This window comes from Caloenas nicobarica, chromosome 10 (assembly GCF_036013445.1).
Source record: "Caloenas nicobarica isolate bCalNic1 chromosome 10, bCalNic1.hap1, whole genome shotgun sequence".
Lineage (NCBI taxonomy): Eukaryota > Metazoa > Chordata > Aves > Columbiformes > Columbidae > Caloenas > Caloenas nicobarica.
Window position 1 is genome coordinate 5512012 of NC_088254.1, and position 27995 is coordinate 5540006.

At 58.5% G+C, this 27995-nt stretch overlaps 1 protein-coding gene across 1 annotated transcript; it reads left to right on the plus strand.

Annotated features, from left to right (window-relative positions):
• Positions 1-26281, plus strand: CSPG4 (chondroitin sulfate proteoglycan 4). Its single transcript, XM_065641532.1, has 10 exons — positions 1-174; positions 12607-12770; positions 13563-17144; positions 17446-17925; positions 18352-18528; positions 21997-22195; positions 22376-22510; positions 22643-22797; positions 23215-23398; positions 23489-26281. Exons 1-10 carry the CDS (start codon positions 78-80, stop codon positions 25393-25395), a joined length of 7080 nt encoding a protein of 2359 aa, XP_065497604.1. The 5' UTR covers positions 1-77; the 3' UTR covers positions 25396-26281.
• Positions 26282-27995: the final 1714 nt, after the last annotated feature.

Consider the following 27995-nt stretch of genomic DNA (forward strand, 5'->3'; position numbering starts at 1 on the left):
CCTCGCCTGGAAGCGGGCGCTGGTGGAGGCTGTGCCGTGCCCGGAGCCCGAGCCGCTGCGCCAGCCCCGGGGACACCATGGGTACCCAAGGTGGCATTGCCGCCCTGCTGCTGCTGCTGCTGCTGCTGCTGGCCTGCCAGCCCCCGCCCCTCCGTGCGGGACCCCCGGCCGGAGGTAAGCCCCGTCCCGCCAGCCCACCCCAGCCCGGGGAGGAACCCGGGGAGAACAGCTTGGCTTCGGGTGCGGGATGGGCTGGGAGGGATGGGACCCAGTGGGCAGCGCTGCTGGCACCCATAGGTGCAGGCTGTCCCTCCCCGAGCTGGCAGGAGCACGGAGAGGCAGCTGCCTGGTTTTGGGCAGAGCGTTTGGGCCAGGCTGCCCAGCAGGGAAAGCCAAGGGGCTGCTCACCCTCCGTGGCTCTTGGGGTGCTGTGTGCCTCGGTTTTGGTTGATGCTTTCCACGGGGGCACACACAAACATGGTGCTGGGTGGGATGGAGCTCGTGTAGTGGGCAGCACATGGGAGAAAGGCACCCTCCATGCTCGGAGGAAGCCCTGAGCCCTGGGGACGGAGCACGGGCACATCCCACAGCCCCGCTGGGGACAGCCAGCCCCTCTTGCCTGTGCTTGGCCTTGCCACAGCAGCTGTCTGCAAGGGCAGCCCCTCTTATCCAAGGAGCGGGAGTTCAGATGGTACCGGTGGGGAGGAAGGAGCTGAGCAGCATTTGCCAGGGTGTGTGTCACCTCCCAGCTCTGCTCCGTCCGTCTGTCCTGTGTGCGTGGGGTGGCTGGATGTGTGGGACCAGGGGCTCACCTCTCCTGCCAGCACAGCCCCAGAGGGGTGCAAGGTCACCCCGAGGGTGCTGGGACACCAGAGCCTGTCCAGGGCTGAGGGTCTCCCCTGGGATAAGGAGCCATGGTGCCGCAGGAGGGGCTGTCCCCAGGCAGCAGAAGGGACAGAGACACTGGCTGCTGCACAGGGATGAGCTGGGCAGAGGGGTTATTGCAGGGCATGGGTTGAGCAGGGTGATTTATAGCCAGTTTTCCCCGGGAAGTGGCCAGGTTTGACCACATGGCTCTTGGCACACTGTGCCCTGCCTCAGCATCCACACGGCCATCCTGCAGTCCCGTCCCACCCTGCACCTCCTCGCTTTGCTTTCTGCTTCCTGCTCCCTCCCCTGCTCTGGGATGCTGGTACCCACATGGTCCGAGCCTCGGCAGGCTCTGCAAGGTCTGGATGTGGGTCTCATCCTGCTCAGGACAGGTCTGCGCCTTTGCCCAGCTCTTCAAGCTGTGCTCATGGTCTAACCCACCGTTTGCACTGGGTCAATGGCACCTGCAGGTCCAGAAGCGGAGGGGATTTTAAAAAGCACTTATTTTTTTCTCTAATTCACCCCCAAAATAATATAACATCTCACTGAGCAGTTTCTCTTCCCCAGACCTCCTCCCAGAGGTTTGGGGAAACCCAGAGCCCACTGGGGCTCTGACCAGTGGCAGGGCAGGAGCTTGCCTTGTCCAAGCAGTTTGCAGAGGAATTCTTGATTACCTTTGGTCTTTTGCTCTGCAACCATCTTCTGCATCTGAGCCTACACTGGTGTGAGGAGCAGGACGAGGATGATCCCAGAGCCCATGCCTGTGGCCCTCAGCACCTGCAGGGTCCCTGTGGGTCCCTTTTGTTTTCCGTCCCCTCCCCAGCGAGCAGTGGCCTCCAGGGACTTGCTCATCTCCTTCCCTCCAGCCTCCTTCTTTCTTTCTTTTCCATGCACCAAAACATGAGGATGCCTGGCAAAAAAATCCCTTTTGTTAATGAACAAAGCGGTCTTCTTCCTTCCAGCCCCAACCTTTCCATCCTGGGCAGGGATTTTACCACGTGAAGCCATTGCCCACTGGAGCATTCAGGGTGGTGCCCAGGGCTGCCCTGGCACTCTTGAGCTCTATCATGGTGAAAGGGCTGGAGCAATCCCAAAAAATAGCACGTGGCTTTCGCCGGCACCTGCCAGCTCCCCAGATTTCCCCCAGGTAACACCACCTGCAGCCGGGGCACAGCTCCAGGGATCAATGGGCATCTGCCTGCTGCGGACCCACAGGGCTGGGAAAGGAAAGGGGTTTTACACCCATATTCTGATGCTGGGGGCTATTTCTGCACCCAGCCGAAGCAGACATGCCAGCAGTGACTCCGGATCCAGGCACCGTCCTCCCACAACCCCCATCCCCTTGGGAGCCCCATCCTCTCAGGAGCATCCCTCCCTTCTGAGAGCACCAGTGCCGGTGCCAGGCATTCCCACGGGCTGCCGGCCCTGGGACAGCCCTCTGTCCCCATCAGGGAGAGCCACACCAGCCATCGGCAGCGTGCTGGGCACGGGGCTGGGGACTGGCTCATTTTTAGGGGCAAAGCCTGTGTTTTGTGCTGTCTTCCAGCCCAGGTTCAGGGGCCTGGGCATTCTGCCCAGACTCAAATGGAAAGAGTCACCGTGCACATCAACAAATACAAGATTATATCAAAAAGAAAAAACGCTCATAAACTTGTCCTCTTGACATCTGAGTGTGAAGCTTTAGTAAACTGTTTTCAGACAGCCCGGCTCTCCTCCGCTTCCCAGGCAGGTCACCCGCAGGCTGAGCTCCCCCGTCCCCAAAAACCTCTTGCTGGGGGTTTGTGATGAGGACGGATGAGTTGGAAGAAGGAATCGGATGCGTAAGGTCCCTGTGGGCAGCGTTCGCTCCAAGCTTCCAGCAAGGGGGTGCCAAAAACATGACCCTCAAGTCTTGGGGGACCTCAAGCAGTGGCGATGGGGGTCCCGGGGAGGCAAGTGTCACCCCAGCTTGTCCATAGCTGCTCACAGGCAGGGGACAGTGTCTGCCCCAGGGTAGCCGGCAGGACCCCTACTGCCTTCTCTGGGGTTATCAGGTCCAGGAAGCTGCCTCAGCTATTCCTCTCCTCCACTTTTGGAAATCCAACTGATTTATTCAAACTTTCTTTTTTGTGAATGCGCCACATGTTTTGAGGTCATAGCTCCAAGCATCTGGAGAAGTTTCCAGTTGATGGGAAAGTACAGGAAAAAAAACTGAAAAGGGGGGAGAATGCAAACTGGTATCGTGGGAATCAGGGAAGGATATTCTCGTCTCGCTCTTATATTTAGCATCAGAGGGCTGTGGGCAAAAATATAATAAGTGCATTCCTCAAAGATCGCAGGACAGGGTTAAGCTTATCCGGAGGAGCTAACGTCAGGTTGAAGGCTGGACAGTAACAGGACTAGGGAGGCGGTAGCCTAACGCTGTCTGCGTGCCTAAATAAAGCTCAAAGCACAGACTGTTCGCAACAGGCGTTGGCTCAGCCCAGGCTCAGCTCCCAGGGGCTGCTCCGGCCCTTTCCAGGTGCCTGGAGGAGCCAGGCTCTGGCTTGTCTCCTTTTTGGGAAGCCAATGTTAGCATCACCCCCCGCCTTCAGCTGGGAAAGCCCTAGAAGCTCCTCGGCTCATGTTTGTAGGCTTGCTGGGTCCTGCCTGGGCATCCCAGGCCATTTCCACATGCCCAGGTCCAAGGTAGGTCCAAGGCAGGTCTGAGACCTCTCAGTCCCAAACCAGCCCTGCCCTGAGCTTGGCACCAGGGTTGCACATTGCCTCGCTGCATGTGGCTGGGACGCCCCGCAGAGATTTTCTGGGGGGAAATATAACAGAAAAACTGCTGTAAGGAGAAATGTGTTACGGTCTTTCGCCCTGAGCTGCAGGAGACATGCTTGCATGATGCTCATTTTACTTGCAAAGTTTGCAAACAGACTTGAGACTTTTTATTCACGTGCCACAACCAGAGAACCAGCTTTACCCCAATGCAAAGCCATGGGCTGCTTTGCAAAGCAGAGCCCAGAGTCAGGATAATCTTGGATTCTGCAAAGCTGGGCTTAAAACCAGAGAAGCGGGACTGCTGCAGCTCTTCCCCGTGCTGGCTGGGATGATGCAGCTTTGCCACCCAGTTCATCACTCGTTAACTGTCACTCATCCTCAGGACAGACCAAATAGGGCTTCCGAGCATCCTCCTGCAAACCGCAGCGAGGTGGGGCAGACGATGTTTATGTCCTGTGCCCTGGATCCAAGCGGGTGATAAATTTTCATTTTCCATCCTTCCACCCCGGGTGTGTCGCCTGTGCCAGTTGTGCATCGCTCTGTGCAATCCCAGCGGACGCTGCCCTGCGCCCAACGGCTGCTCTTGGCTGCCTGACAGCCGGACAGACAGACAGTAGCAGCCAGAAAGCATCCCAGGGAAAGGGAGGGTGCTGCTAAAAATTAACAGGAGCAGAGAAAGTCACGGGGCAAACAGCCCGCTTTGGAGGTGGCCGATCCCATCACGTGCCTCCAAGCCAAGGAGAGAGAAAAGTAACGTTCATCCATCACTGTGACTCACTGGCTGTGACTCAGCTTGGGATGGCCCCGTGAATCCCTGCGGCTTCTTTTACCCAAATCTTGGCTTTCTGGTGGTTGTTTTTCCTCCCTGCTATGGGCGGGCGGGAGGAAGGTGAGCGAGGGAGGGGGTTTTGGGGCCAGAGTCACCGGCTGCTTGTGGTGCCGTCCCCAGGGTGTCAATGGATGCTCCCCATCTGTGACCATGCTGTGAGCCCCCCCACTGCTCCCCAGTGCACAGGCAGTGAGTGAGGGGGGTCAGGAGGAATTTCCCATTCCCTTTCCCAGCCTCCAGCTGGGCTTCAGCCGGACTTCGAGGTTTTCTGCATCACATCCCACAGAAATTTCTGGCCCTACTGGGGTCATTTCCTCTGGGAGCTGGGGAGGAGAGAGGGAAGCTTTGGCCCGAGGTAGATGTGGCCAAGAAAAGGCTCCTGTCCTGCCCCGCAGCCCTGGGAGGGGATGTATGCGCCGGCTTCCACACCCCCACAGCCCCCCGTGGCCAGCTATACCTTCCCCCACGCTAGAAATAGAGCAGGCATTTATTTTCTCTATAAACATCACCCCGCCGCTTGTTTCTCATAGATGGAAAAGCCAGGGGGATGACAGGGGTGGGGAGGGGAACCTCTGAAAACACGGGAAGGGAGAGAAGAGAAGAGAAGCAGCAGCAGCAGAGATTTCAACTCTAGAAAGGAGAAAAAAAAAATACTCATTTTCTTTGCAGTTCCAACTGCAAGACAGAGAATTTAGCATGTCGTCCCCAGATGAGCAAAAAATATCCTCTCTTTCCCCTTCCACGCTGCAAACACCCCTCCTTGTCCATGGTGACACTTTTCTGTGCCGCTCAAGGTTCCCAGCATTGCCAAAAGCCCATCCCGGCCATGGCTCCTGCAGCCCCATGGGGTGGGGGGTGCTTGCCCTGCTGCTGTGGCTATGGCCAGATCACCCTGAACTTCACAGGTTAAAAGCTCCTTCCTTGCCACTGGCTGTTGAAATTAAAGCTGGCAGGTAGCTGGGGCTGGAGACCGGCTCGGGAACAGGCACCGGCTCTGTTGGGTGGGCAGGGATGGGATTTGGGGATGTGCAGGTGGGACGTGCCGCAGGCTTTCCCCCTGCTCCCGCGGTGCTGGGCTGGCCGGGATTGTCCGCTTGTGTGCCACCATATGTCCTCCTGCAGCTCTGCAAGGCTTTCCCGGGCACGGTGGGCAGCCGCCAGCACGGAGCCAGGGTAGGGACAGCAGTGGGAGCGGGGCCGGGATGTGCAGGGTGGAGCTGGAAAACCTGCCAGAGAGGGGGAGACGGCCTGGGAGAAAGAAGAAGAAAGAAAGAAAGAGAAGGGGAAAAAATAGAACAAAACCCGACTTGGGATGGTTTGGAAACCACGTCCTCTGGGGCTGATATAATATTTCCAGGCCAACTTCTCCTGGCAGCAGGAGCCTGAGCAAGCCTGAGTCACACTGCAGGGGACGGCACAAAAGCCCCATTGAGCCTCCCGCTTCCCCAAATCCTCCCACATGCTCCCCCCGCTTCTCTTCCCAAGGCAACAACTCCAACCACGGCTTCCAGCTCAGGCTTATTCCTTAAGTCCCTCTGGAGTCGTTTAGCCACAAGTCATTACAGGCTCTCCATCCCTGGTCCTGCTTGCACAAGGCTTTGGGGTGTTCACCCTGGGGATACCACCCTCAGGTCTTAAGAGCACTGTGACCTTTGCAAGGGGGATGTGACAGTGCCAGCTCTCTGCTCCTTGCTCTCCCCTCCGTGGCTCTGCATCTGGCTGAGCAGGAGAGCGCAGGAAATACCATCAGCTTTAGGGCTGCTTGAATCATCGTAAAACCACGCTGGAGAAGCGAGGGCTGGAGCTCTGGAGCTCTCGCCAAGCCTCCTGGACCCCGCTTTATGGCTGCCAGCTCTAGCAGCTCCTCCACACTGCTTCGTGAGGCTGGGGACGCAGGAGCAGGCAGACGTGTTGGGTAGGGGGGCGAGGGCTGGTGGGGCACGGGGTGATCCAGCAACCCCTCCCAGGCAGCACAGAACTAGCAGGGGGCATGTTTTCCCCTGACCCCAAAGTCCGTGGGCTGCAAAAAGGCTTTTTTTTCTCCTGAAGCTGTCGAGCAGGAGCGCATCTGGCAGGGGAGTGGGGAGAGGAACTGAATTCATAAACACAGGCAGAGGTTTTCAAAGCGGCGCAGTGCAGCCAGAGGCAGGGGCCAGCCCTATGGGACGGGGGTGAAGCAGAGCACCCCAGCACAGGGGCGCCCCTCCCACACCCAAAACAAGGGTGGTGGCAAGTGCTTGGTGGTCACCAGCCCCGGGAAGGGTGATCAGCCGCAGCTTTGCTGGTGGTTTCCCTGGCGCTGCTTTCCAGCAATCTCTGCTGGCCGGCAGTCCTGGAAAGTGGTGGCCCCGGGAGCCCTGCTGCGAGGGAGGGCCAGGTGGAGGGTGGGAGGCGAGAACCGGAGCTCTCCTTCCCATCACCAGAGTTTGAACTGCACGCACAGCCCTGGCTCGCAGTGTGGGAGCTACAATCGCCAGCTGGAGTCACAGAGGATAAAACCTAGAAGTTGGGGATAAAGGGAAAAAGCTGTCCTCTGCACCAGGAGTTATCCCACCTGGGATGGATTTGTGCCAATGCCGCCTCACCGCAAAAACGTTGAGGCTGAACCCCATGAGCAGGAGGGTGGGGTGAGGGTCCTGCTTGCATGAGGGGGACCATGAGATATCCCCAAGGTCCCCATTGGGCTTGGATGCCATTGCTGCAACCCAAGACTGGCTCACGTGTGACCTGTCTCCATTGCACTGGGGTTTCCTTGCTGCAGAGACCCAGCTGGGTACTCAGCCCTCCTGCTGCACCCAGGGCCCCGCTCGGGACCCTGAGCATGCCCAACGGCAGCAGGCCCCCCCAGTTCCCCCCCAGCACCTCCTCCTCCCAGCAAAGGCCCAGCCAAGCCCGAGGGCTGCTCTGCAGCGGCTGTGTTTGCCTTAGCCTGCCTTGCAAGCTGCTCATTTCCTTCCCTAGCCATAAATAAAACCACGCCATAAAAACAAGGGAATGTGTAACATAATGAAGCCTTTCTCAGAAAGCCCATCGCATCCCTTCCTCCCCCGTGCAGGGACGGGGGCACAGCCCAGCCCTGCTAACCACCCAGGATGCAGCCGGGGGGCTGCGGGTCCCGTCCGGCATCGCAGAGCCAAACTGGGATTAGGGAGGATGGAACTTGCGACCACCCACAGCAGAGGCAGGAGGGCTGGTCCTGCCCACCCTGCCTGCGCTGGGAGTGGGGACGGGAGCTCACGGACACGCTGCGAGAAGACCAGGAGAGGTTCGAGCTGCTGAGCAGCATCTCCAGGGCTGGGTGGCTGCCCCTGTGCCCCTCTGGAGTTTGCACGGCCGATGGGTGTAGTGCGGCATGGCTGGCGACAGGCTTGCTACCTTATAAAGTCATTAAAATTTAAAAAAAAAAAAAAACAAAACAACAACACAACAGCCCCAAACAACTCAGAGTGCCTCGAAACAAGCTCCTGACGCTATGGAGGAGGAATGCGCCCGGCTGGCCGTGGGGCATCCCGGCAGCACGGGGCTCAGCACTGACACAGGGGCGGTTGTTGGCATGGGCTGGCGGGCAGGAAGGAGGGCAGCTGGCCGGCTGGGCTGCACCCGTGGCCGCACAAGCCCGGGGCTGTTCGGGCAACAAGGAGCCTTCACTCTCAGAGTGTTTTTCCACCATCAGGAAACTGGTGTGGCTGGGGTGGGAAGCGGTTGCAAACACAGGGAGCCTTTCAGGAGGTGCACATGTGCGTGTGCGTGCACGGGGCTCTCCTGGAACCCGCTTTGGTAATTAAAGAGTTGGTTTAATGAATTCCAGTCCCCTCCCTGCAAACACATATGGGCCACCAGACCTGGCCCCCACGTGCCCTGCACCACAGCCTGAATGAAGCCTTGTTGAGCAGCCAGCCCCACCCCAGCACCATGTCCCACCTCCCTAGGCAGAGTTTGCTCCAATCCTTCCTCCTCAGCCTCAGCATCCTCCTCCAGCATCCCTGTAGCCCCCTGGGGACTTGTTTGTACGCATCCCCAAAAATGCACCCTGCCATCCCGTAGGCAGGGCTGGGGATGGCCCAAGCTGGGATAGGAGCCTGCGGACAGGGAAGGCACCCATCCTCCAGCCCACATCTCCCCTGCACACCCAGGAGACATCTCCTTGCTCCGAAAAACCCTTGTGGCCAGCGCCAGTTCACTTTGCGAGCCCTCAGGCTGAGCTTTGCAAGTGCTTTTCCTCGCCCAGGCCAGGACTTGGCTTGTCTGTCTTACTACGTGCTGGGGAGGAGGTGGGAGAAGTTTGTGTGCCGAGATGTAAAAACATGGAGAAGAGCCCAAACCAGCCACACCGAGCCCCAGAGCACCCCAGGAGCCCCCAGCCCGGAGCCCCCAGGTTGGACAGGGATGCCTTCACCTCCGTCGTGCTGCCCAGCATCAGACTCTGCTGGACCTGGCTCATTTGGGGACTGTGGTGTCAAAAAACTCCCTGAACACCGAAAAAATGGCAATTGGAGAGGCCAAACCCGCCGTGTTTTCAACTGGAGGAGCAGAGGGAGAGGGCCAAGGCGTCCCGGACCCGGCGTGTGGCGCACACAGAGCCCTCGCTTGTTTGCCAGCCCCAGGAGGAGCTGAGCATGCCCGGGGCCCTGCTCCCAGCCCCTTGCTCGCAGACTTTGGCTCCTCATCTTGTTTTTTTCAATGCTAAGAAGACCCAAAAAACAAAACCCAAATGACTCTGCAGCCTATAATCTGCTGGCCGGCTGCTCGGAAACTGTGACGGAGGCCCCTCTCACATCAGCAACACTTTTCCATCAGCTTGACAAGGCAGGGGCTGGGAACATCAATTATTTTTAGCCAGGGTGAGCAGGCCAGCTGAGGTGTCTGCCCCCACCCATGGCCAGGACACAGGGACCCGCTGCCCTCCGTGATGGGGAAGGGCCAACTCGGGCATCCCCACCCAGGGATGAGGCTCCACTCACAGCATGACATGCCCGTGGTATGATCGTGGCATCCTCACATCACCCGGGAAAGGTGCTTCTGGATCACAGGAGTGCATCCGAACGGGGTGATCCCAGGATGCTCAGCCGCAGTGAGCCCACAGATGCAGCTGTGTACTTGGGGGGTTCTTGCCCTCTCCATGCGTGCCAGAATTGAAGCCACCATCCGAGCCTTCTGCGGGGCAAAACACATTTGAAAAACAACCCCAAAAATCCAGCAAGCCATATTTTCTCCGTCTTTCGCAACTTGGAGGGCAAGGAAGAGGGGAAAGGGAGGTGAAAAGCTGCGAGTCCCTTGTGAAACAGAAATGCCACAGGTCGAGCAGTGATCGCATCCTGGCTGGGCTGCAGAACAGAGGAGGAAACCAGCCCTGAAGTAAAGCAGGAATTTGGGAAGACAAACAGCAGTAATTCACACCGCTCTGCTGCCAGAGAAACATCCCAGAGCCAGGCAAGGGTCCCTCCTCCCTTCCCCAGCAAACACCACCATTCCCCTGGGCATCTGTGCTTTCAGTAACTTTTTTATTGCTAGTATTTTATGAAAGAAGAAAAGAAAAGCACCTCTGGCAGCTTTGGGAGAACTGAGGCAGGACGAAGTGTACTGGTTGCAGGAGCTGCTGCCCCTTGGCACACTGGAAAACAGGCCGGTTGTGCCCAGCCAGCTCCTCCAGCCCCAAAACGTGATCCCCAGCACCCACGGGAGACGCCGCCCAGCCCCGGCATTAGCCGGCAGGGGAGCTGCTGGAGGGTCCAGCCCCAGCAAAGCTTTTCCCCCGGTGACAGCAGCCTCTCAGTGCCCATCTGAAGAACACATTTTTGGGATTAGCGGAAGCCACAAAACTGAAATGTAGCAAAATCCTGGTGGGAGCTGGAGCACAGAGCGCCGGGGCCCAGCACATAATGTACATGAGATGTCTCCAGGGACCGCAAGATATTGCATCCATGTGTGCATGCCTCACTGGGCCCTGAGCACAGCTACATGTGGCTGTGCAAGGAGGGAGAGGACAATTTCCTTTTGCAATGTGCAGCATCGCTCCTGCTCACCGAACGCCGGGACGAGGTGGTGCTGGGAGCCCCGGGCAGCACCCGGCACAGCACCCACCACCCCTGGCCACCGAGCCAGGCACAGCGGGGCTGGCTGGTTTTGCAATGGCCACTGCAAGGAGGGAGCAGGTTAGGAGAGGACAGAGCCTTTCAAGGTCCTCCAAAGACTAGCAAAGCTCCTCTGAGTCACTGGCTGGGCTGAAGAAGACAAGGAAGCCAAAGTGCCCTGTGCCAAGGGCAGGCACGGGGGCCGGGAAATGAGCAGGCATAAGGCGCGCTGACAGCCCTGCCCCAGGCTGAGCAAAGGCCTTGGTATTAAAGCACGGGCCAGATATTTCCATGCTGCCATCCCTTCCCTGCCCAGAGCGGGTGGGGTGACAGTGCTTGCAACACCCATGTTATTCTCCCATACCCCAGGAGCAAGCTGAGGCACTTTCTCTGCTGCCAGGGGCAGAAAGTGATTTTTTGTGGTGGGGTGGGGTAAGGGAGGGCTCAGATGAGCATCCCCTATGCAGGGCACCACAGAGCTCAGCTCAGAAGAAAATGCAAAAAGCCAAAGCAAAGCGTTCCAACTCTTCCCCTGCTACGCAAACCCTCACCTCTAACAACAGGCTCCTTTCAAACCCCCCATGACTGTGGCTGCTTGTTTTTCCACTGGGTTTTTACTTGCACCATGCGATGAGCAAAGCCTACCTGCCAAAGCAGGGGGAACCTGCCCAATTCCTGTCTTTTCCCACCCTGGCCAGACCCCAGAAATCTGTGCAGCATGAAAACGCAACCAGGGAAGCAGCTGCAAGAACACACGTGGGTGTTTACACCCAGACCTTGCTGTGCAGGAGGCTGGTATCACCCCAAAACCCAACCTTCATCCCTGCTGCCTCCAAAGGAGAACAGGGGCTGGGCCCCTCGGAAAAGCCACAGCCTCATCCTTGTTGCCCCATGGCACCTCAGACTGCATGTGGGACCCTGGAAGCGAATGTGGGTCTGATGGCAAAATGTGCAATAGCGCAGTATGAGAGGAAAGCTCCACACAGCAGGCTTTATAGAATGTGACTACATATGGACTGAAGATGTGCATGTTCACCCCCCTCCCAAAGAAAACTCCAAACATATCCTCCCCAAACATTTACAGCTTATGGGTCTTCTGAGTGTTTATGCTTTGCCCTGCCAAGGCAGAGTTAACTTTACCAGGGGTTGCTCTGGAACTAACCAGGCTGGGTGGCAGCACATCTCAGGCACAGGCATTTAACATGCGTGCAACGCGCACGCATACATTGAACCAGCAAAAAAGTGTAAGCACTCTAAAATTAAGCCTTGCCGCTCCCTGTGCTTATAATTCTGCCCTTTCCCGCATATGCCCTGTGACACAGTCTTTCATTTCATGACCACATACCATTGCGCTGAGTCCCTCCAGGCTGATGTATGCTGGGTGTTGAACATCTTCCAGCTGTGGCTTCAGGCATCCCATTTGAGCTGAGGTTTCCATACAGTCTCACATCCACATATGGATCGCAGACACATGCATTTATTCCTCCAGCACTGAAGGAGCAGCCACCTTCAGAGTGAATATCAGCAATGTTTGGACAATACAGAGAGCTGTTACAAAGCGGTATAAAATAGGGAGAGGAGCAGAGCGCAGTGATGGGTGACCCAGTGGCATCCCCAGGGCTCTGACACAGTATTTCTCAGTTCAGCGATGACTGGCACCAGCAGAGGGATCCAGCCAAAGCACAACAGCCACTGCTGGAAGGGTGCACATTCCTCTAAAGGGACATGGCTGTGGCAGAAATGAGAAAGACTCCTTAGGGTAATGCGGCCGACAGCTCAGTCTGATGACAGGCACTAGAGCATCTGCCCTGGCCAAGTAATGAGGAGGAAGGTTCCTCTAAAATGCCGTGTGGGCAAGGAGAAACACAGCCTGTGCCTCACCTCCCTGTCCCTAGAAACCCCACCCTCTAGGAAAACCAGAAAATAGACTTTCCTGGGAGCCTTTCCAGGCTGCTGGGCTCCAGCACACTGTTATGGGGCAAACAGGGAAACACTGATGGGCTTGGTAGGCTCCAGATTCACAGCACCCCCACAGACAGGGCTCGCGGGTGGGTGTCCTTCCCTGCCTGACCCTCTCCCTTTTCTCCCCAGCCTCTTTCTTCGGGGACGGCTACGTGGAGATGCCGCTGGCGGATGCCTCGCGCACGGTGCGGCTCCAGCTGCGGCTGTACACCAGCCAGGGGAACGGGCTGCTCTTCCTGGCCGCCGGCCAGCCCGACCACCTCCTGCTCCAGCTGCGGGCCGGCAGCCTGCAGGTCAGCACCCCGTGTCCCCCCGGCGTCCCGGTCCGGGCTGCAGCCCCTGCAAGGGTAAAGGGGAAGTACCTGGAAGCAGACACAGGAATGGACAGCTGAGCTGCCAAGAGCTCTGCTCAGATAAAATCCCCTCTTGTGGTGACTGTGTTGGTATCCACAATAAAGGAAAAGAGCAGGGAGCACCCGAGGCACAGATCCTGCCCCTCCTGCAGCCTGGGCTGGGCCACCAACCACATCCAAACCAAAGCAGGAGAGCAAGCGAGCAGCTGGCTGGAGGTCTCCTTGCTGCAAACCACATGTCTCGGGGTCCAGCAGCTCACCCTCTACTTAGGCAGGCTCCAGGCTGCTGCCTGTGGGGAGCAGAGCTGCCATTTCCCCTGCCAGCTCCCAGGGCAGGGGCTGGCAGCAACCCAGGCTGCAGGGATGGAGCAGGGGAAGAGGAGCCAGCATCTGGCAGAGCTGCTTCATGGAAGGACAGGGAAAGCCCAGAGGTGGAGCTGGGGGACTGAGGGACGGAGGAGCCCAGAGAAGTAGCTGTCAGACTGGGGTTTGCTGAGAAAAAGTGAAGGAGAGAAATTCAGAGAGCAGGACAGAGAGGGCATGCTCATGGCAGAGTGAGGGAGGAGCACACCCAGAGGTGGAGAACAGCAGTGAATTAGGGACACAAACACTTGCAAGTCCCCAGGGACGGGTCCACACTTCAGCAGGTATTTTTGGTAGATGGGAAAGTCTCTCCTGTGCTGCAGAAAACACCTTGCTCAAGCTGAGCACTGTCCATGTCCTTCTCTGCAGGCCAGGCTGCAGCTGGGCTCAGAGGAGGTGACCCTGCAGTCCCCAGAGGAGCTGCAGCTCAATAACCTGGCGGTGCATGACGTTGAGCTGCTGGTGGAAGATGGCAGGATGACACTGACCATCGACGGCCACGTCAACAGCTCGGTGGACGTCCCAGGGCCCGTACGAGAGCTGGACATCCAGTACGGCCTCTATGCTGGTGGGACAGGCAGCCTTGACCTGCCGTACCTCGCTGAGGCCAGCTCACCCTTCAGAGGTTGCCTCCACTTAGTGACATTCAACGGCCTGGATGTCCTCTCCCATCTGTCCTCCGATGGCAGCTTGAAGATCTTCCACCGGGTTCAGGAAGGGTGCAGCACACAGTTCTCTGCGGAGCCTGAGGACCCCTTTGGGTTCCTGGGGCCACACTCCTATATTGCATTTCCTACATGGGATGCGAGGGAAGAAGCAACCATTGAGTTTGTGATAACAACGAGCATCACCCAGGCACCCCTCATCTACCACGCAGGGCTGGAGAATGACTTCTTCTACTTGGAGATCTCCAACGGGCGCCTGAGAGGGTTTGTTGAGAAGGGGAACGGCATCATCGTCCTGCACAACAATGTCTTCATCAGCGATGAGCAGCAGCACTATGTCAAAGTCTATACAGACATCCACAAGTTTGAGATACTGATAGATTACTATGCCTCATCCACATCCAACCGGGGCATCAACAACTACCTGGACCTTCAGGGAAACCTGTTCATCGGAGGCATGAATGAAAAAGCTTTGCAAAGGCTGAGGGAGCACCATCTTGCTTTCATCTCAGTGTGGACCACGACTAACAACTCGTTTGTTGGCTGCTTGGAGGACCTGCGGATAAATCAGCAGAGGAGGAGTCTGCAAGACGCCATGATCACAAAGGACATCACATCAGGCTGTGGAAAGCAGGAACACTACTGGGACTATGATGAGGTGTACGAGCAGGATGAGGCACCCACTTCACCACCTCCAGATATCTGGTCAGGAGCACCAGGCCTGGTGGTGGAACCATGCCGGCCAGACAACAGCTTCCCGCCCGCCTTCGCCAACATCAGCAGGCTGCTGCACGTCAGCCCCCTCATCGTCTCTGAAGGAGGCATGGCCTATCTGGAGTGGAAACACGCCCAGCCAACAGTAGACTTGAGCCTTGCAAACATCCGCCAGTCCCAAATCCTCTTCAGCATCACCAATGACCCCAGGCATGGCCAGCTGGAGCTGGACGTTCCTGGGTCCAGGAGCAGAAGGAAGTTCACCTTATTGGACATTGTGAATCGGAAAGTCAGATATGTTCACGATGGCTCTGAGGGGCCCATGGACCAGCTGATGCTGGAGGTGACAGTGACTGTCCAGCAAGGGGTCCCAGAGTGCTTGCGGCAGGGGCAGATGTACCTGCTGCCCATCATGATCAACCCCATCAATGATGCCCCACAAGTGATCTTTCCCCATGGGAACCACATGACAATTCTGAAGCACACACGGAAGCACCTGACCACGGACATCCTGCAGGTCCTAGACGATGACACATCCTGTGATGACCTTGAATTCCAGCTGCATGGTGGCCAGCAGATGGAGGAGGGCTATGTGGAGTACGACTTCCACCCTGGAGTGCCCATTGAAGAGTTCTCCTGCAGGGATCTGGAAGCAGGCAACGTGGTCTATGTGCACCAGAGCGGGACAAACTCACAACTCACCTTGCAGGTGAGCGACAGCATCATCCCAAGCCCCATTGCCACCCTGAGGATCCTCGCCATTGACCCTGACATCCACCTGCACAACAACACCGGCCTCTCCGTCTCCCAAGGAGAGGCTGTGCGCATTACCACAGCCAACCTCTCAGTGGAGACAAATGCCGTGAAACAACGGGTCGCCATCCTCTATGTCCTCACAGAGCCCCTGAGGTATGGTGAGATCCAGAAGCAAGCGAGCGTGGGAGGGGAATGGAAAAGAGTCGAGTCCTTCCACCAGCAAGACCTGGAGCAAGGGCGCATCCAGTATTTCAGCACAGACCCGGAACACCGGCTGGAAGATGTTGTGGAGAAACTGAGATTTGAAGTCCAGGTCGGGCAGGAGGTCTTGCAAGACAACACCTTTCTCATAAGGATTAAAAGAGCCACCATTAAGATGAAGACCATGGTCCCTCTCCAGATGAAGAACAGGCGGCACAGGAATATCACTAGTAAGGAGCTGGAGGCAGTGTTGGAAGATCCAAACTCTGCCCCGGTCCCCTTCCACTACATGATCATCCAGGCTCCCAAAAAGGGAAACTTGGAGCTGCTTGGCAACAGGCTGACCGAAGGCTTTGGATTTACCCAGGACGACCTGCAAAGAAACCACCTGAGCTACAGTGCAACCATCAGGAACTCTCAGCAAGCCCAGGACACTTTCCAGTTTCGCGTCCATGCTGGTGAGCAGCACTCTCCCATCTACACCTACACAATCAGCATTGGTGGGGACCCCGATGCACCAGCCCTGACCAACGTCCTCCTGACCGTGCCGGAAGGCGGGCAGGCAGTCATCTCCAAGGACCACTTGTTTGTGCAGAGCATGAACAGTATGGACTACCTCTATGAAGTGATTGAGGGGCCAGCACACGGGAGGCTGGCCTGGGCTGCATCCCACAGCTGGGCCTCCAGAGAGGAGATCACGGAGTTCACCAATGATGACATCTTGCACCGCCGGCTGCTGTACCAGCATGATGACTCCGAGACGCTGGAGGATGACATCCCCTTTGTAGCCATCAGGCAGGGAGAGGGTAGCGCTGAGCCTGATGCAGAGGAGGTGAGAGGTGTTTTTAGGGTCTCCATCCAACCTGTCAATGACCATGCCCCGGTTCTGGTGGTGAACAAAGTATTCAATGTGGTGCGCAATGGGCAGCACCTGCTGACGACAGATGATATTGCCTTCACCGACCAGGACTCTGGCTTCTCCGACACACAGCTGGTGCTGGCGAGGAAGGACATTTTGTTTGGCAGCATTGTATCTGTTGATGATAGAACCCACCAGGTCTATCGGTTCACACAGGATGACTTGAGGAAGAAGAAGATCCTTTTTGTTCATTCAGGGGCTGACCGGGGCTGGATCCAGCTACAGGTCTCAGATGGCCTCCACCAAACCACGGCCCTCCTGGAAGTACAGGCATCAGACCCCTACATCAAAATAGTCAACAACACTGGTCTTGTCATCCACCAAGGGAGCCAAGGGAGGATTGATGCTTCTGTCCTCAGCCTGGAAACCAACATGGGCATCAGGTCAGATGAAGAGATACGGTTCCTGATAACAACCCCCCCAAAATGGGGGACTGTGCTGAGAGGGGAGCAGCCGGTCATGGCCTTCTCCCAGAGGGACCTGCTGGCAGGAGAGATCTCCTACCGCCACAATGGGAGCAGGAACAGCCGGGATGAGCTCCAGTTCACTGTAGAAGCAAATGAAGTGGTGGTGGAGGATACGCTGGCCATCAGTGTGTTCTTGGACACCCATCCTAGCCCCCTGCGCATAGTCAACCACAAGGAGATCCATGTCTTCCAGGGGGAAGCAGCTGGGATCAAGGAGGAGTACCTACTGGTGAGTATCCCCTTCTCCAGTCATTCCCCAAGCCAACATTGCTTCCCAGACCACCAAACCAGGACAGCCACTGGTGGGACTCCATTTTATACCCACCTTTCCTGGAGGACAGGACTTCTGCCCAGGTCAGGCTCTGCCCAGGGGCAGAAAGGGCGTTTAGGCATGGCCTGGGCAAGAAGGTGACTCTTGCAGCTGATCCCACAGCAAAGCCTTGGGAGATTGCACAGTGGTGAGCTGTGGGACAGTGCAGACTCACAGGCACCAGCCCCTCTCTCATGCCTTGTCTCCCCCATGCTCCCAGGTGACTCATGAAGAAATCCCTCCCCAAGACATAGTCTACCTCGTGAGCAGCCCACCAGCCTCCGGCTTCTTGGCAATGCTTCAGCATGGCCAAGACTCGAATGAGCAGCCCAGCCTGGACCCCATCCAGTCTTTCACTCAGGAAGACATCAACAATGACAGAGTCCTCTACCTCCACTCCAAGCCCAAGGAGGAGCGTGACCAGTTTGTTGTGGACATCACAGCCGGCAGTGCGGACCCGCTGGAGGGGGTGGTGGTGAGCCTGGCAGTGCTCCCCATCACCATCCCCCTGGATGTCCACAACATCACAGTGCCAGGAGGTGGCTCTGCTACCCTCTCCAAGGGCATCCTCAACATCACCAACACCTACTACGCAGCTCTTGGTGTGGAGTTCAGGGTGCTCGAGCCCCCCCGGTTCGGCACCCTCCTGAACAGCCAGCGGCCTGAGGATGGTGGGCTGCACAGCTTCACCTGGAGCCAGGTACAGCAGGCAAGGGTGCCCACTTGCCCACCACACTGCTTTCCCAGGGGTTTGGGAAGAGCCCAGGGGTGGACGCTGGGAGCTGAGGAGGGCTGCAGGGCTCCTCTCCCCCTCGGAGATACTTGCCCTCAGGGTGGAGGGGTTTGCCCTGCAGACAGGGAATGCATCGACCCCCAAGGTGTGTTTAAATGTCCCTGGGGGTACAGGGTGGGGGTGCAGGCAGAGCACCCACAATGAGCTCCAGTTCTGCTTCCCATGGGGATCCCACTCCTGTCTTTGTGCCGGATCCATCCCGCAGGGGTGCCCCAGAGCAAGTGGTAGGTAGCCTGCTTGCTCCCTCCTCCCAGGCTGGTGCCCAGGTCCCCTCCCCAACGGGGCCGGTGGCCCCTGTCCTCCCAGGAGGGTCACCCAGCCCTTGCCCCACAGGTGGAGAACCAGCAGATCCAGTACAGGCAGGACGGCCCCCGGGCCCAGGCCGACAGCTTCACCCTCCTGGCTAACGCCTCGGCGATGGAGCGGCAGAGCCAGCCCAGGACCCTCTTCATCACCATCCTGCCCCGCAGCTCCCGGGCGCCCCGGCTGAGGCTCAACGCCGGGCTGCAGGTACGGGCGGGATGCCACGGGGATGGGCGGCCACCCCAGCGGGCCCGGGGGTTCCGCTCCAGGACACCGCCGGGCTGGCCAGCCGAGCCTGGCCACCCCGCGGCACCCACTCCACGCACCGCCGGGGAATTTGGGCACAGCGGAGCCGGGGCGCGGAGCAGAGGCGAGCGATGGGCTGCGGGGCGGATGGGCGGTTTCCCGGCGGGGCGAGGCTTTGCAGGAGGCGGAGACCGGGCTGTCCCTTCCTCCTCCCAACCCGTCCCCCCCCGCTGCCGATGCTGAAACCGGCCGCAAGATGGGAGCATCGTCCCGCCGCTCCGCCCGCTCTCTGCCACGGCGGCAGCCGCTGCCCGCAGCAGGCAGGACCCGCACCCCGCTCGGGCACGGGTCTGCCCGCCCCTTCCCAGCTCCCGGGAGAATCCCTGGGAGCACGAACAGCAGCTTACCCAGGTTTCATCAGCATAGATTGGAAATACGTAATTAGGCAGCCTTCGTGCACCTCATTACCCTCAGGTTTCCTGCTTCCGCTGCAGCAGCGTGGATTGCGTGATGTAACTAATGCCCATCTCTGTAAAGTCAGAAAAAAATAGGTCTCACCTGCTGCTGGAAGTCCCACCTTACTTTTCAGGCACCTCCTTGCTGCATTCAGAACCACTAATGCAAAATTGCAGCAAAGAAGTTATGAGACAACATGCTGGAGTGCCAGCTCAGCAGGAGCATTCCCCGCCACCCCCAGGCTATCCTTACCCATCCCAGGATTTCCCAAGCTGGCAGCAGGGAGAGCAGCTCTTTCAATCAGGGTCATCGCACCAGGATCATCACAGGGGCTTTGGGAAGGTGGCTGGGAGCCAGGGCTCTGGAGGAGATGCCCAAAGAGAAGGGCATGGGCTGGGCGGCCCCAGAGACAGAGGTCAGGGCTGCCCAGGACATTTTGGGGTAGTGCCTGGATCCACAGCCAGCCCTGGCTCTGTCCCTGCCCACACTACTCTCAGTTACACTCCCAGCCCAAGAAACTCAGCCTTCTCCCAGCAAATCCCTTTTATAGTGCATTATATTATCTGCCCCAGCTGTGCCAGAATCCCACACTCCCAACAGAGAAAGGTTAACCCCTCAGCTCCTGGGCCCATGGCAGCCCCTCTGCCCTGTTCCAGAGGCACAGAAGCTCCTCTCTGCTCGCTGAGGACCACCCCATCCATAAAGGACTGCTCTGGGCTGGCTCTGGCATGGCAGCAGGCAGAGCAGGCAGCTCTGTCCCCAGTGCCACACGTCCTGCCCGGCTATGGGCAGACACACAGAGCCAGGCCTGTGCAAGGGGAGAAGGCTCCGTCGCTGCCTTATTTTTAGCTAGTCCATTAGGCCAGTGACTGCAAAGCACTTAGGGAAGCATGTCCTATCCTCCCAGCCACTATGCTAAAAAAAAAAAAATGGCAAAAGGAAAGAAAAAGCTCCCAAAATAAACTCCAAGGCAGACGTCCATCTGCCTTTCCATTGGGATCCCCCTCAGCCTCAGGAGGGGGAACAACAGCCCCTCCACTGCCCACAGGAGAGGCTCTGGAGCTGGGAACGCTCCCTGCTCCCAGCAGGAGCAATGCTAAAGCAACACAGGGCTCAGGAGGGGCCCGGCCCTGCTGTGTTTGTGCTCTGGTGAGAGATGACTTCAGCGTTTAAAGGTCAGGCTGGGTCTTGGAGAGAAATTGCACAAAGCCTTCCTCTGCTGCCTGAGCCTGCCAGCTCCCGGGGGCAGAGTCCACACGGGGATGGGGAGACAATGGGCAGGGTTCAGGCCCCAAAGCAGAACCCCCTGGAAAGCACCAGACTTGCCTCAGGCAGCTTTTTGAGTTGCATCAGAAGAAAGCATGGCCAGGTGCCACCAAGAGAAGGGCTTCCGCCGCTGCACCAAAACACACAGACACACTCCCGGCGCTATTTCATTGCCTCCTAGCACACTCTCCCTGAGCACAGAGGCGACACGGAGGCTGAGCAAACATAATAAGCCGAGTAAGCGAGAGCAGGAACCAGGTGGAAAGCTTTAATAATTCAGAGAGGATGGGGAGTGTGGTGAAGCGGGTCAGCCCTGGCGGTGTGGGCTCTTGGCGGTGAGTAAGGCTGCTCGGGCCACCGCGGATGCCTGTCCCCTGTGGGCAGCGATGCCCTGGGCTGCCAGTCCCCCCTTGCCGGCAAACACCTCTCTGGGCTTTGCTCACAGGGAGCTTTCCTTGGCACGGAGCCCTGGCTATGATTGCGATCCCAACGGGTGCTGAAGTGACCTGGCTGTGGGTGCTGGGGAGAGGGAGCAGCCCCAAAACCTTGGTGCACGCACAGCAGAGCAGCAGCCCCCACTGCAAGATCTTTGGCTCCCACACTGGCTGTGTGTCCAGCAGCGCTCCCCCATCCCCTCTCTCGAAAGCTGTTTCTGAGCCTGCCTCCCGCCATCCCATAGGGACTGCCGAGGGATTTCATTTCACTGGAGGCACCCACACCCACTCAAGAAATGTTTTGGGCTAGGCCAGCTGAAAACAGCAGAAAAGAGCTCATCTAACCCAGCACAGTCAGCTCCTCCAGAGCCTGGGTGTTGTTTTGTGGGTTTGCAGGATGCAGCTGGGCGGGTGATGCTGTGGGATCGCCCTGCATGAGCTATGGGAAGGCTTGGTCCATGCACCCCATGGCTTTGGGACATCCAGAGAGTGAAAGGCAGCTCTGGAGAGCGTGGGGAGAACCGGTCTGGCAGTACAGGATTCATCCCTGTGCTATTCCGAGACTGAGATATGGTACAGGATCAGGAGTGGGGAAAATTACTGCCTCCAGCTGGAGAGGGGAGATGTCAGGGCTTTGGGGTGACAGTGTCCCTGGGGGTGGGGGGCCCCACCACTGGCCTGGGGGAAGCAGCTCTGGGAAGCTGTGAGGTGACTGTGAGCTTGGCCACATACTTGTCATTCCTGGAGGGTTTGCTGGGGCGGCTGGTGGCCTCGCTGCAGCCTTGTGAGGGGGCGGTGGGGCGGGTGGTTTGCCTGGAGCATGAGCAAGGAGAAACACTTAGCCGGGGAGAGACAGGGCTGCCCTCACCACATCCACAGCAGCAGCTCAGGGAGCAAATTCAGGGCTCGGGTACCTTACAGAAAGCCCTTTGCCTGCAGAGAGCCATGTCAAAGGCACAGCCCCTACCCCGTGCCTTCTTACATTTCCAGTGCTTGGGGAAACTGAGGCACAGAGGGGCTAGCCCTCACCTCTGCCCTCTTGCACGTGCCGGGCAACACGGCAGCAGTGCAGGCGCAGGGTGACGCAAGGCTGGGAAGAGGCCAGATGATGGGACATCACCCAGCGCAGGGACAAGGCACCCTTGTTGGGCTGGGACATGCTCAGGCACCAGCAAAGCAGTCTGAACAGGGCCGGGATCCAGAGCAAGCTGGGGAAGAGAGGAGAGGTGCTGGGGGCGTTCCAAGGGGATTACAGCCTCTCTCTGTCCCCCAGCTGCGGGAAGGTGCCACGGCTGCCATCAGCCCCCATGTCCTGAGTGCCGAGGACGAGGACTCCTCGGCGGAGGAGGTGACCTACTCCATCCAGCCGCCCGCCAACGGGAAGGTGGTGCTGAGGTCGGCACCCGGCACTGAGGTCCGGCACTTCACCCAAGCCCAGATCGACAACGGCCTCATCCTCTTCGTGCACCAAGGTAGGGTACGGCTGAGGTACCCCAGTGTCACCCCCAGCTCAAGAGAGGGGACACTGCACTGTGCCACCAAGGCAGATACTAACCCCATCGCTCAGCACCCCGGTCCAACCCGTGCCAGGTTAACAGGGGGCTGCAGCCCGCCCTGCCCCACGTAAATGCCCAGCTCTGTGCTTTCTGCAGGGCCCCTGGACGGAGGCTTTGCCTTCGACCTGTGGGACGGTGAGAACCTGTCACCTGGGCACTTCTTCCTCGTCAGAGCCCACAGAGAGCCCCTCATCAGTCTGGCCAAGAAGCAGAGCCTCACTGTCTGCCCAGGTGGGTACGGTCTGGTGGCAAATGGGGCCCTTGGACCCTTCCACCACCCCCTGCCTGAGCACTGCCCGTGGCAGAGGCTGTGGGCAGGTGGCGAGGCGATGGGTTAACATCCATACTGGACGTGTTTTCCAGGTGCCCTGCAGCCCCTCACCAGCCAGAACCTGCAGGCAGTGAGCTCCAGCCCCACGGGCTCCACCGCCCTGTACTACAGCATCGAGCAAGCCCCGCGCCTGGGCAGGCTCAGCACCTCCTGGGGTGAGGAAATCAGGAACTTCACCCAAGCCCAGGTGAGTTTTTGCCTCCCCACCCCGCAAGCTCACCCTCGGAGGCAGCCTGGCCTAACTCTTGGAGGATGCTGAGCAAGCTCAGTCCTTCCTCTGAGCCTCAGTTTTCTCAATTGCTGGGTGGAAATACCCTGGCAGAGAGGCACTGGGAGTTCTCAGTGGGGGCTACCATGCCATGACTGGTGATAAACCTCATTTCTTACCAAATTTGGGCTTTGCTTCTCCTTCCTACAGCCAAGACAAGAGCTCAGGGTGCATGCTTTGGCTCTAACACAGAGTCACCAAGGTTCCCCTAGTGCTACAGTGCACATCGCACCAGAGATGAGACACATGCACCCATCTCCCACATGGTCTCACCCACGCCGGGTATTTATTTTGCCATTTAGCAGAGCTCATTGAGGGTTGGATTTTTATTTTTAGGTGGACAGCGGGTTGATTTTCTACCAGCACGAGATGCCAGAGGACCCGTTCTGGCTGGCCCAAGATGCCATCCGCTTCCGCGTGGTCTCTCCTACCACCATCTCCGATTCCTTCATCCTCCTCGTGCTGATCTCCTTTGAGGCCAGTTGTCCCCAGCGCTCCACTCAGCTCTGGAGAAACGCAGGTAAAAAAGGAAGAGAGAGCAAGGGACAAACAAGGTCTCCTGAAGTCTGCACAATCCCCCTGACTTTTGGGTTTTCCTTTTTGCCCCCAGGTCTCCAGCTCACGAGGGCTCAACGGGCTGAGATTGGCACCTCGGTGCTGGACGCCTCCAACCTCCTAAGCAAAATCTCAGTTCCCGAGAGGGCTGCACATGACATTGTCTTCCTGGTGACGGAGCTGCCAGCTCACGGACAGCTCTTGGTGGCTGGCGTGCCCCTGGAGCAGTCACAGCCACTCTTCCTGCAGTCAGACCTGGCCACAGGACGCCTGGCATATGCCCATGGTGGAGAGGGCATCTCTGAAGACCGTTTCAGATTTAAGGCTTGGCTCCAGCCCCGGGTGCAGCAGTCCATCCATCCTCCTCAGGAAGGGGTGGTCATCTCCGAAGCTTTCAATATAACAGTGACCGGCAGCGGCAGCAGCAAGCCACCGCAGGTGGTGAGGCGGCGAGGGGTGCTGCGGGTCCCACCAGGCTCCGTGGTGACCTTGTCCCAGGAATACCTGGATGTGACAGACTCACCAGGCTCCCCAGAGGAGATGGTGTACAGCGTCCACCAGAGGCCCCTCGCTGGCCACCTGGCCAATGCACGCAACCCACGGGAGCCCATCAACCGCTTCACCCAAGCAGATGTCAACGCAGGCCATGTGGTGTTTGTTGCTACCAGGAGCCGTGCCACAGGGTCCTTGGCCCTGAGCCTCTCTGATGGCCACCACCCACCCGCCTTGACCTCGCTGGAGATCGAGGTGCTGCCATCAGTGAGCACCACTGCCAGCCCGGTGCTGCTGGAGGTGCCCCAAGACCTGAACAGAGCCTCTATGTCCCACCGTCACCTCTTGGGAGCCTCACAGCGGGGGACAGGCAACACCGTGTACAGGATCACCAGGGACCCAAGGTTTGGCCAAGTGCAGGTCAACCAAAAGCCAGCACGGGGCTTCTCGCAGAAGCAGCTGGACCGTGGGGAGGTGACATTCACCTTCACTGACCTCACCTCTCCCGAGGACAACTTCCAGTTCCTTGCCATGTCACGGGCAGCCAATAGGACCGGGGTGGTGGATGTGACCGTCCGTGCCTTGGTGAAGGCTCAGCCGGGCAGCGTGTGGCCCAGGGGCACCACGGCCCTCCTGGATACCAGTATCCTTGATGCCAGTGAACTGGCCAACCGCACCAAGAGCATCCCAGTCTTCAAGATCCACAGGGCGCCCCGTGGCAGCCGTTTCGTGAGGGTCTCCAGGGACCCGGGACAACCCACCACCCCAATTGAGACCTTCAGCCAGAACGAGCTGGAGCAAGGGCTGGTCGGGCTGGAGGTGCTGGATGCTGGGGAGACTGACCAGCCCCTGCAGAGTGACAGCTTTGTCTTTGAGCTGGCCGCTGCTGGTGTGCCACCAGCCCTGGCATCCCTGGGCTACAGCACTGAGCCGTACAACGCCTCAAAAGCCTACAGTGTCACCCTGCTCACAGGCCCCCCAGCACCCTCACCCCCACTCCATGGCACGGCACGGAGCCACCTCAACGCCAGCGAGCTGGGGATGTCCCCCACCACCTGGCTCGTCCCTGGTGCCACCACCAGCCCCAGCCCCGAAGAGGGGGGCACCTTCCTCAGCTTCATCGAGGCCAACATGTTCAGCATTATCATACCCATCTGCCTCATCTTCCTCCTGCTGGGTCTCATCCTGCCCCTGCTCTTCTACCTGCACAAGCGCAACAAGACAGGGAAGCACCATGTCCAGGGCATCCCCTCCTCCAAGGCCAAGAACGGGGCTGTGCCAGACCAGGAGACCTTCCGGAGGACGGACCCCAACCAAGGCATCCCCCTAACAACTGTCAATGCCCTGGAGGGCAAGGGCACAGGCCCCCCACCCCAGGGCACAGGTCCTGGGGCGCCGCCGGACCCCGAGCTTCTCCAGTACTGCCAGACTTCCAACCCCCCCTTGAAAAACAACCAGTACTGGGTGTGAAGGGCTCAGGCACGGGGACACGAGCCCACCTGGGGGCCCAGACCCCCCCGGAGCACCACCGGCTACCTCCTCCCAGCTCTCCTCCTCCTCCCTGGGAGCTGGCATCCCACAGATGCAGGGGGACCCTGGGGACCGGGGGGCTGCCAGTCCGGCCCACCCAGGAGCCCCAGTCTCCAGGTGGCTTTGGGCAGGGGAGGGAGGCACTGCATAGGCAAGGGGGGGCGCTGGCGAAATGCCTGAGCATCCCTGGGGAGCGCTGACTTTGGAGGTTCATTTGGGCCACCCAACAGTGGCCATGGTGCTGCAGGGGACGTGTCAGCACCAGTCCCCACCGAGCCATCGGTGGCTCCTCCATGTGGGTATTTGCCACAGCTCTCCATGGACAAGGGAGGATGAGGAGTGGCTTGTGCTTAGTCAGGCTGGGGATGAAGCTACCCAAATCCCCCAGGGCTAGACAGGCTGAGACACTGGAGCAGAGGCTCGGAAAAAACTCTGTGGCCAATGCCAGGAGAATTTGAGTCCCCACCCACTTGGGAAAAAACTCTTTCTCTGCGTGCTTGCTGTATGTTTCATAAAGCAGATTGCACGGAGCCCCGGGGAGGTTGCACAACAGGTAGATCACCCTCGGTGCGGGGGGGACGGCAGACGCTCACCTGGGCAGTGCGAAACCGGAGAGGAGAGCGGAGAACCGGAGCCAGCGCGGTTTTCCACTGTATACTCCAGTACGGCAGAAGTAAACAGAATAAAGTGCCTTTTCCGAGGTGCATCATGGTTTTCGTAAGCCACCTCCCTCATGTCGCCGCTCCTTGCCAGGCCTCCGTCAAGGCCAGCGAGCTGCGGAGTGACATTTGGAGGTAACGGGCCAAATTCTGGGCTCTTGCTCAAATTTTCCCCAGCCTGGACTCCTAAAAGCTTAAATAGAAATTATCTGAGGAAGAGCAGAGGAAAAACTGAGCGCTGAGCTCAGGATGAGACCCAACAATAACAGCCTGCACTGCTACAGCTGGGAAGCTCATCACAGAGCACGTCCCGCTCTCTCAACACCGATGGGAAGCTGCGACGAGCCCCCAGGGACCGCGGGGGATGTTTTACATTTGCACCCCCCACACCCAGGCTAAAACCCATCTCACGATCCCCCCCCAAACCAGCACCCTGGGGCGACCCCACTCCAAGGCTCTGGCAGAGCCGGGATATTTGCTTGCACCAGGCCGGCGGTTTTCCTGGCTGATTTTGTGGTGCCAAACGTGGTAAATCATACCTGCCCCACTCGAGCTGGCGGGTGCCGGCACGTCCCACCAGGCAGCCCTGTCCCCCGCACCGTGTGTGACCCAGCTCCTGCTTCCCCATCCCATTCAAGCACATTTATTATTCTCTTTGCTAAGTGCACACCCCCCCAGCACGGGATGGGGTTTTTTGGAGAAGCCGGTGGCACCCACCAAGGGCGCCCCTGGAAGCATCCGACATGTTTTCCTTTTAAATGATTTTCGCCTCGTGCCCAGGGATTCAATAGAAGGAACGTGGCCTATTTTGTGAGGAGCATTGAAAGCAAAGCAGGTTATTTTTAAGGCTTGCGGTTGTATTCCCGCTGCTGGGAAACATCCACTTCCCGAGGTCAGGGGAGGACAGGCAGTAACCTGGAAAACGCCAGCCGCAGATCGCAGCTCTGCAGGGCCAAGCTCTGCTGGAGGAGTTTAAACCCCGAACAAAGCCGATGGCTCCGCTGGGGTTGTTGGGGGTTTGCAGCAGGATGGCAGGGGCAGGATCCAGCCCAGCCTGGTGCTGGCCACCGCCAGCCGCCCTCCTGGGAACGGGCTATGGGTCTGGGGGACCAGAGTTAAACCACAGCCTAAACAAGCCCTTTGGCTTCCCTGTATCAGGAGCTGGTGCAGCATTGCTACCTTCCCCGCGGCCCTACAGGCTTTGCACCCAGCCAGGACATGGCGGTGACACTGCCTGCTCACACAGAGGTGTAGCCCCTCCTCCTCACCCCAATTTGGGCCAGAACCATTCGGATCTGGGAGGGTTTGGGGGTGACGGGACCTGGGCTGTGCCCCTCCGTGCCAAGCTGGTTATAAAGCTTGCAAAGGTTTAGGGAAGGTGCTTACAGCTGCTCTGCCAGATGTGCTGTTCCTCTCCCCGGGTCAGGCCAGATGTGCACAGCTGGGTGACAAGAGCCAGTTGTGCCCATGAACTCGCAGGCTCTGCTCCCAGGGAGTAGCTGCCAGGTCTTCCCGCAGCACCGCCCCACCTCCTCCTGCACCTCCAGCTGCTGGTGTTTCCCCCAGTGTCTCACACCTACATCCATCCTCCACCTCCTACCCTCATGTCACTAAGGGAAAATGTGGGGTGGCAGAAAGCAGGGCAGGAGCCAGAAGACACCCAGATTGGAGACAAAGGACAGTGAGGGAGCCACAGTGACTCACAGAGGTGTGACAGGATGGAGACGACAGACCATACCTGCCACCACCTCCTAAATGGTAGGAAAGGGCACCTCAAAAGCAAGGACATCACCAAGTAGAGCCACCCAGAAGGTGTGAGGAGGACTTGATAGCCGGTGTCCCTTGTCCATTGTGCCACTTCCACACACCTCGGGGTGACCA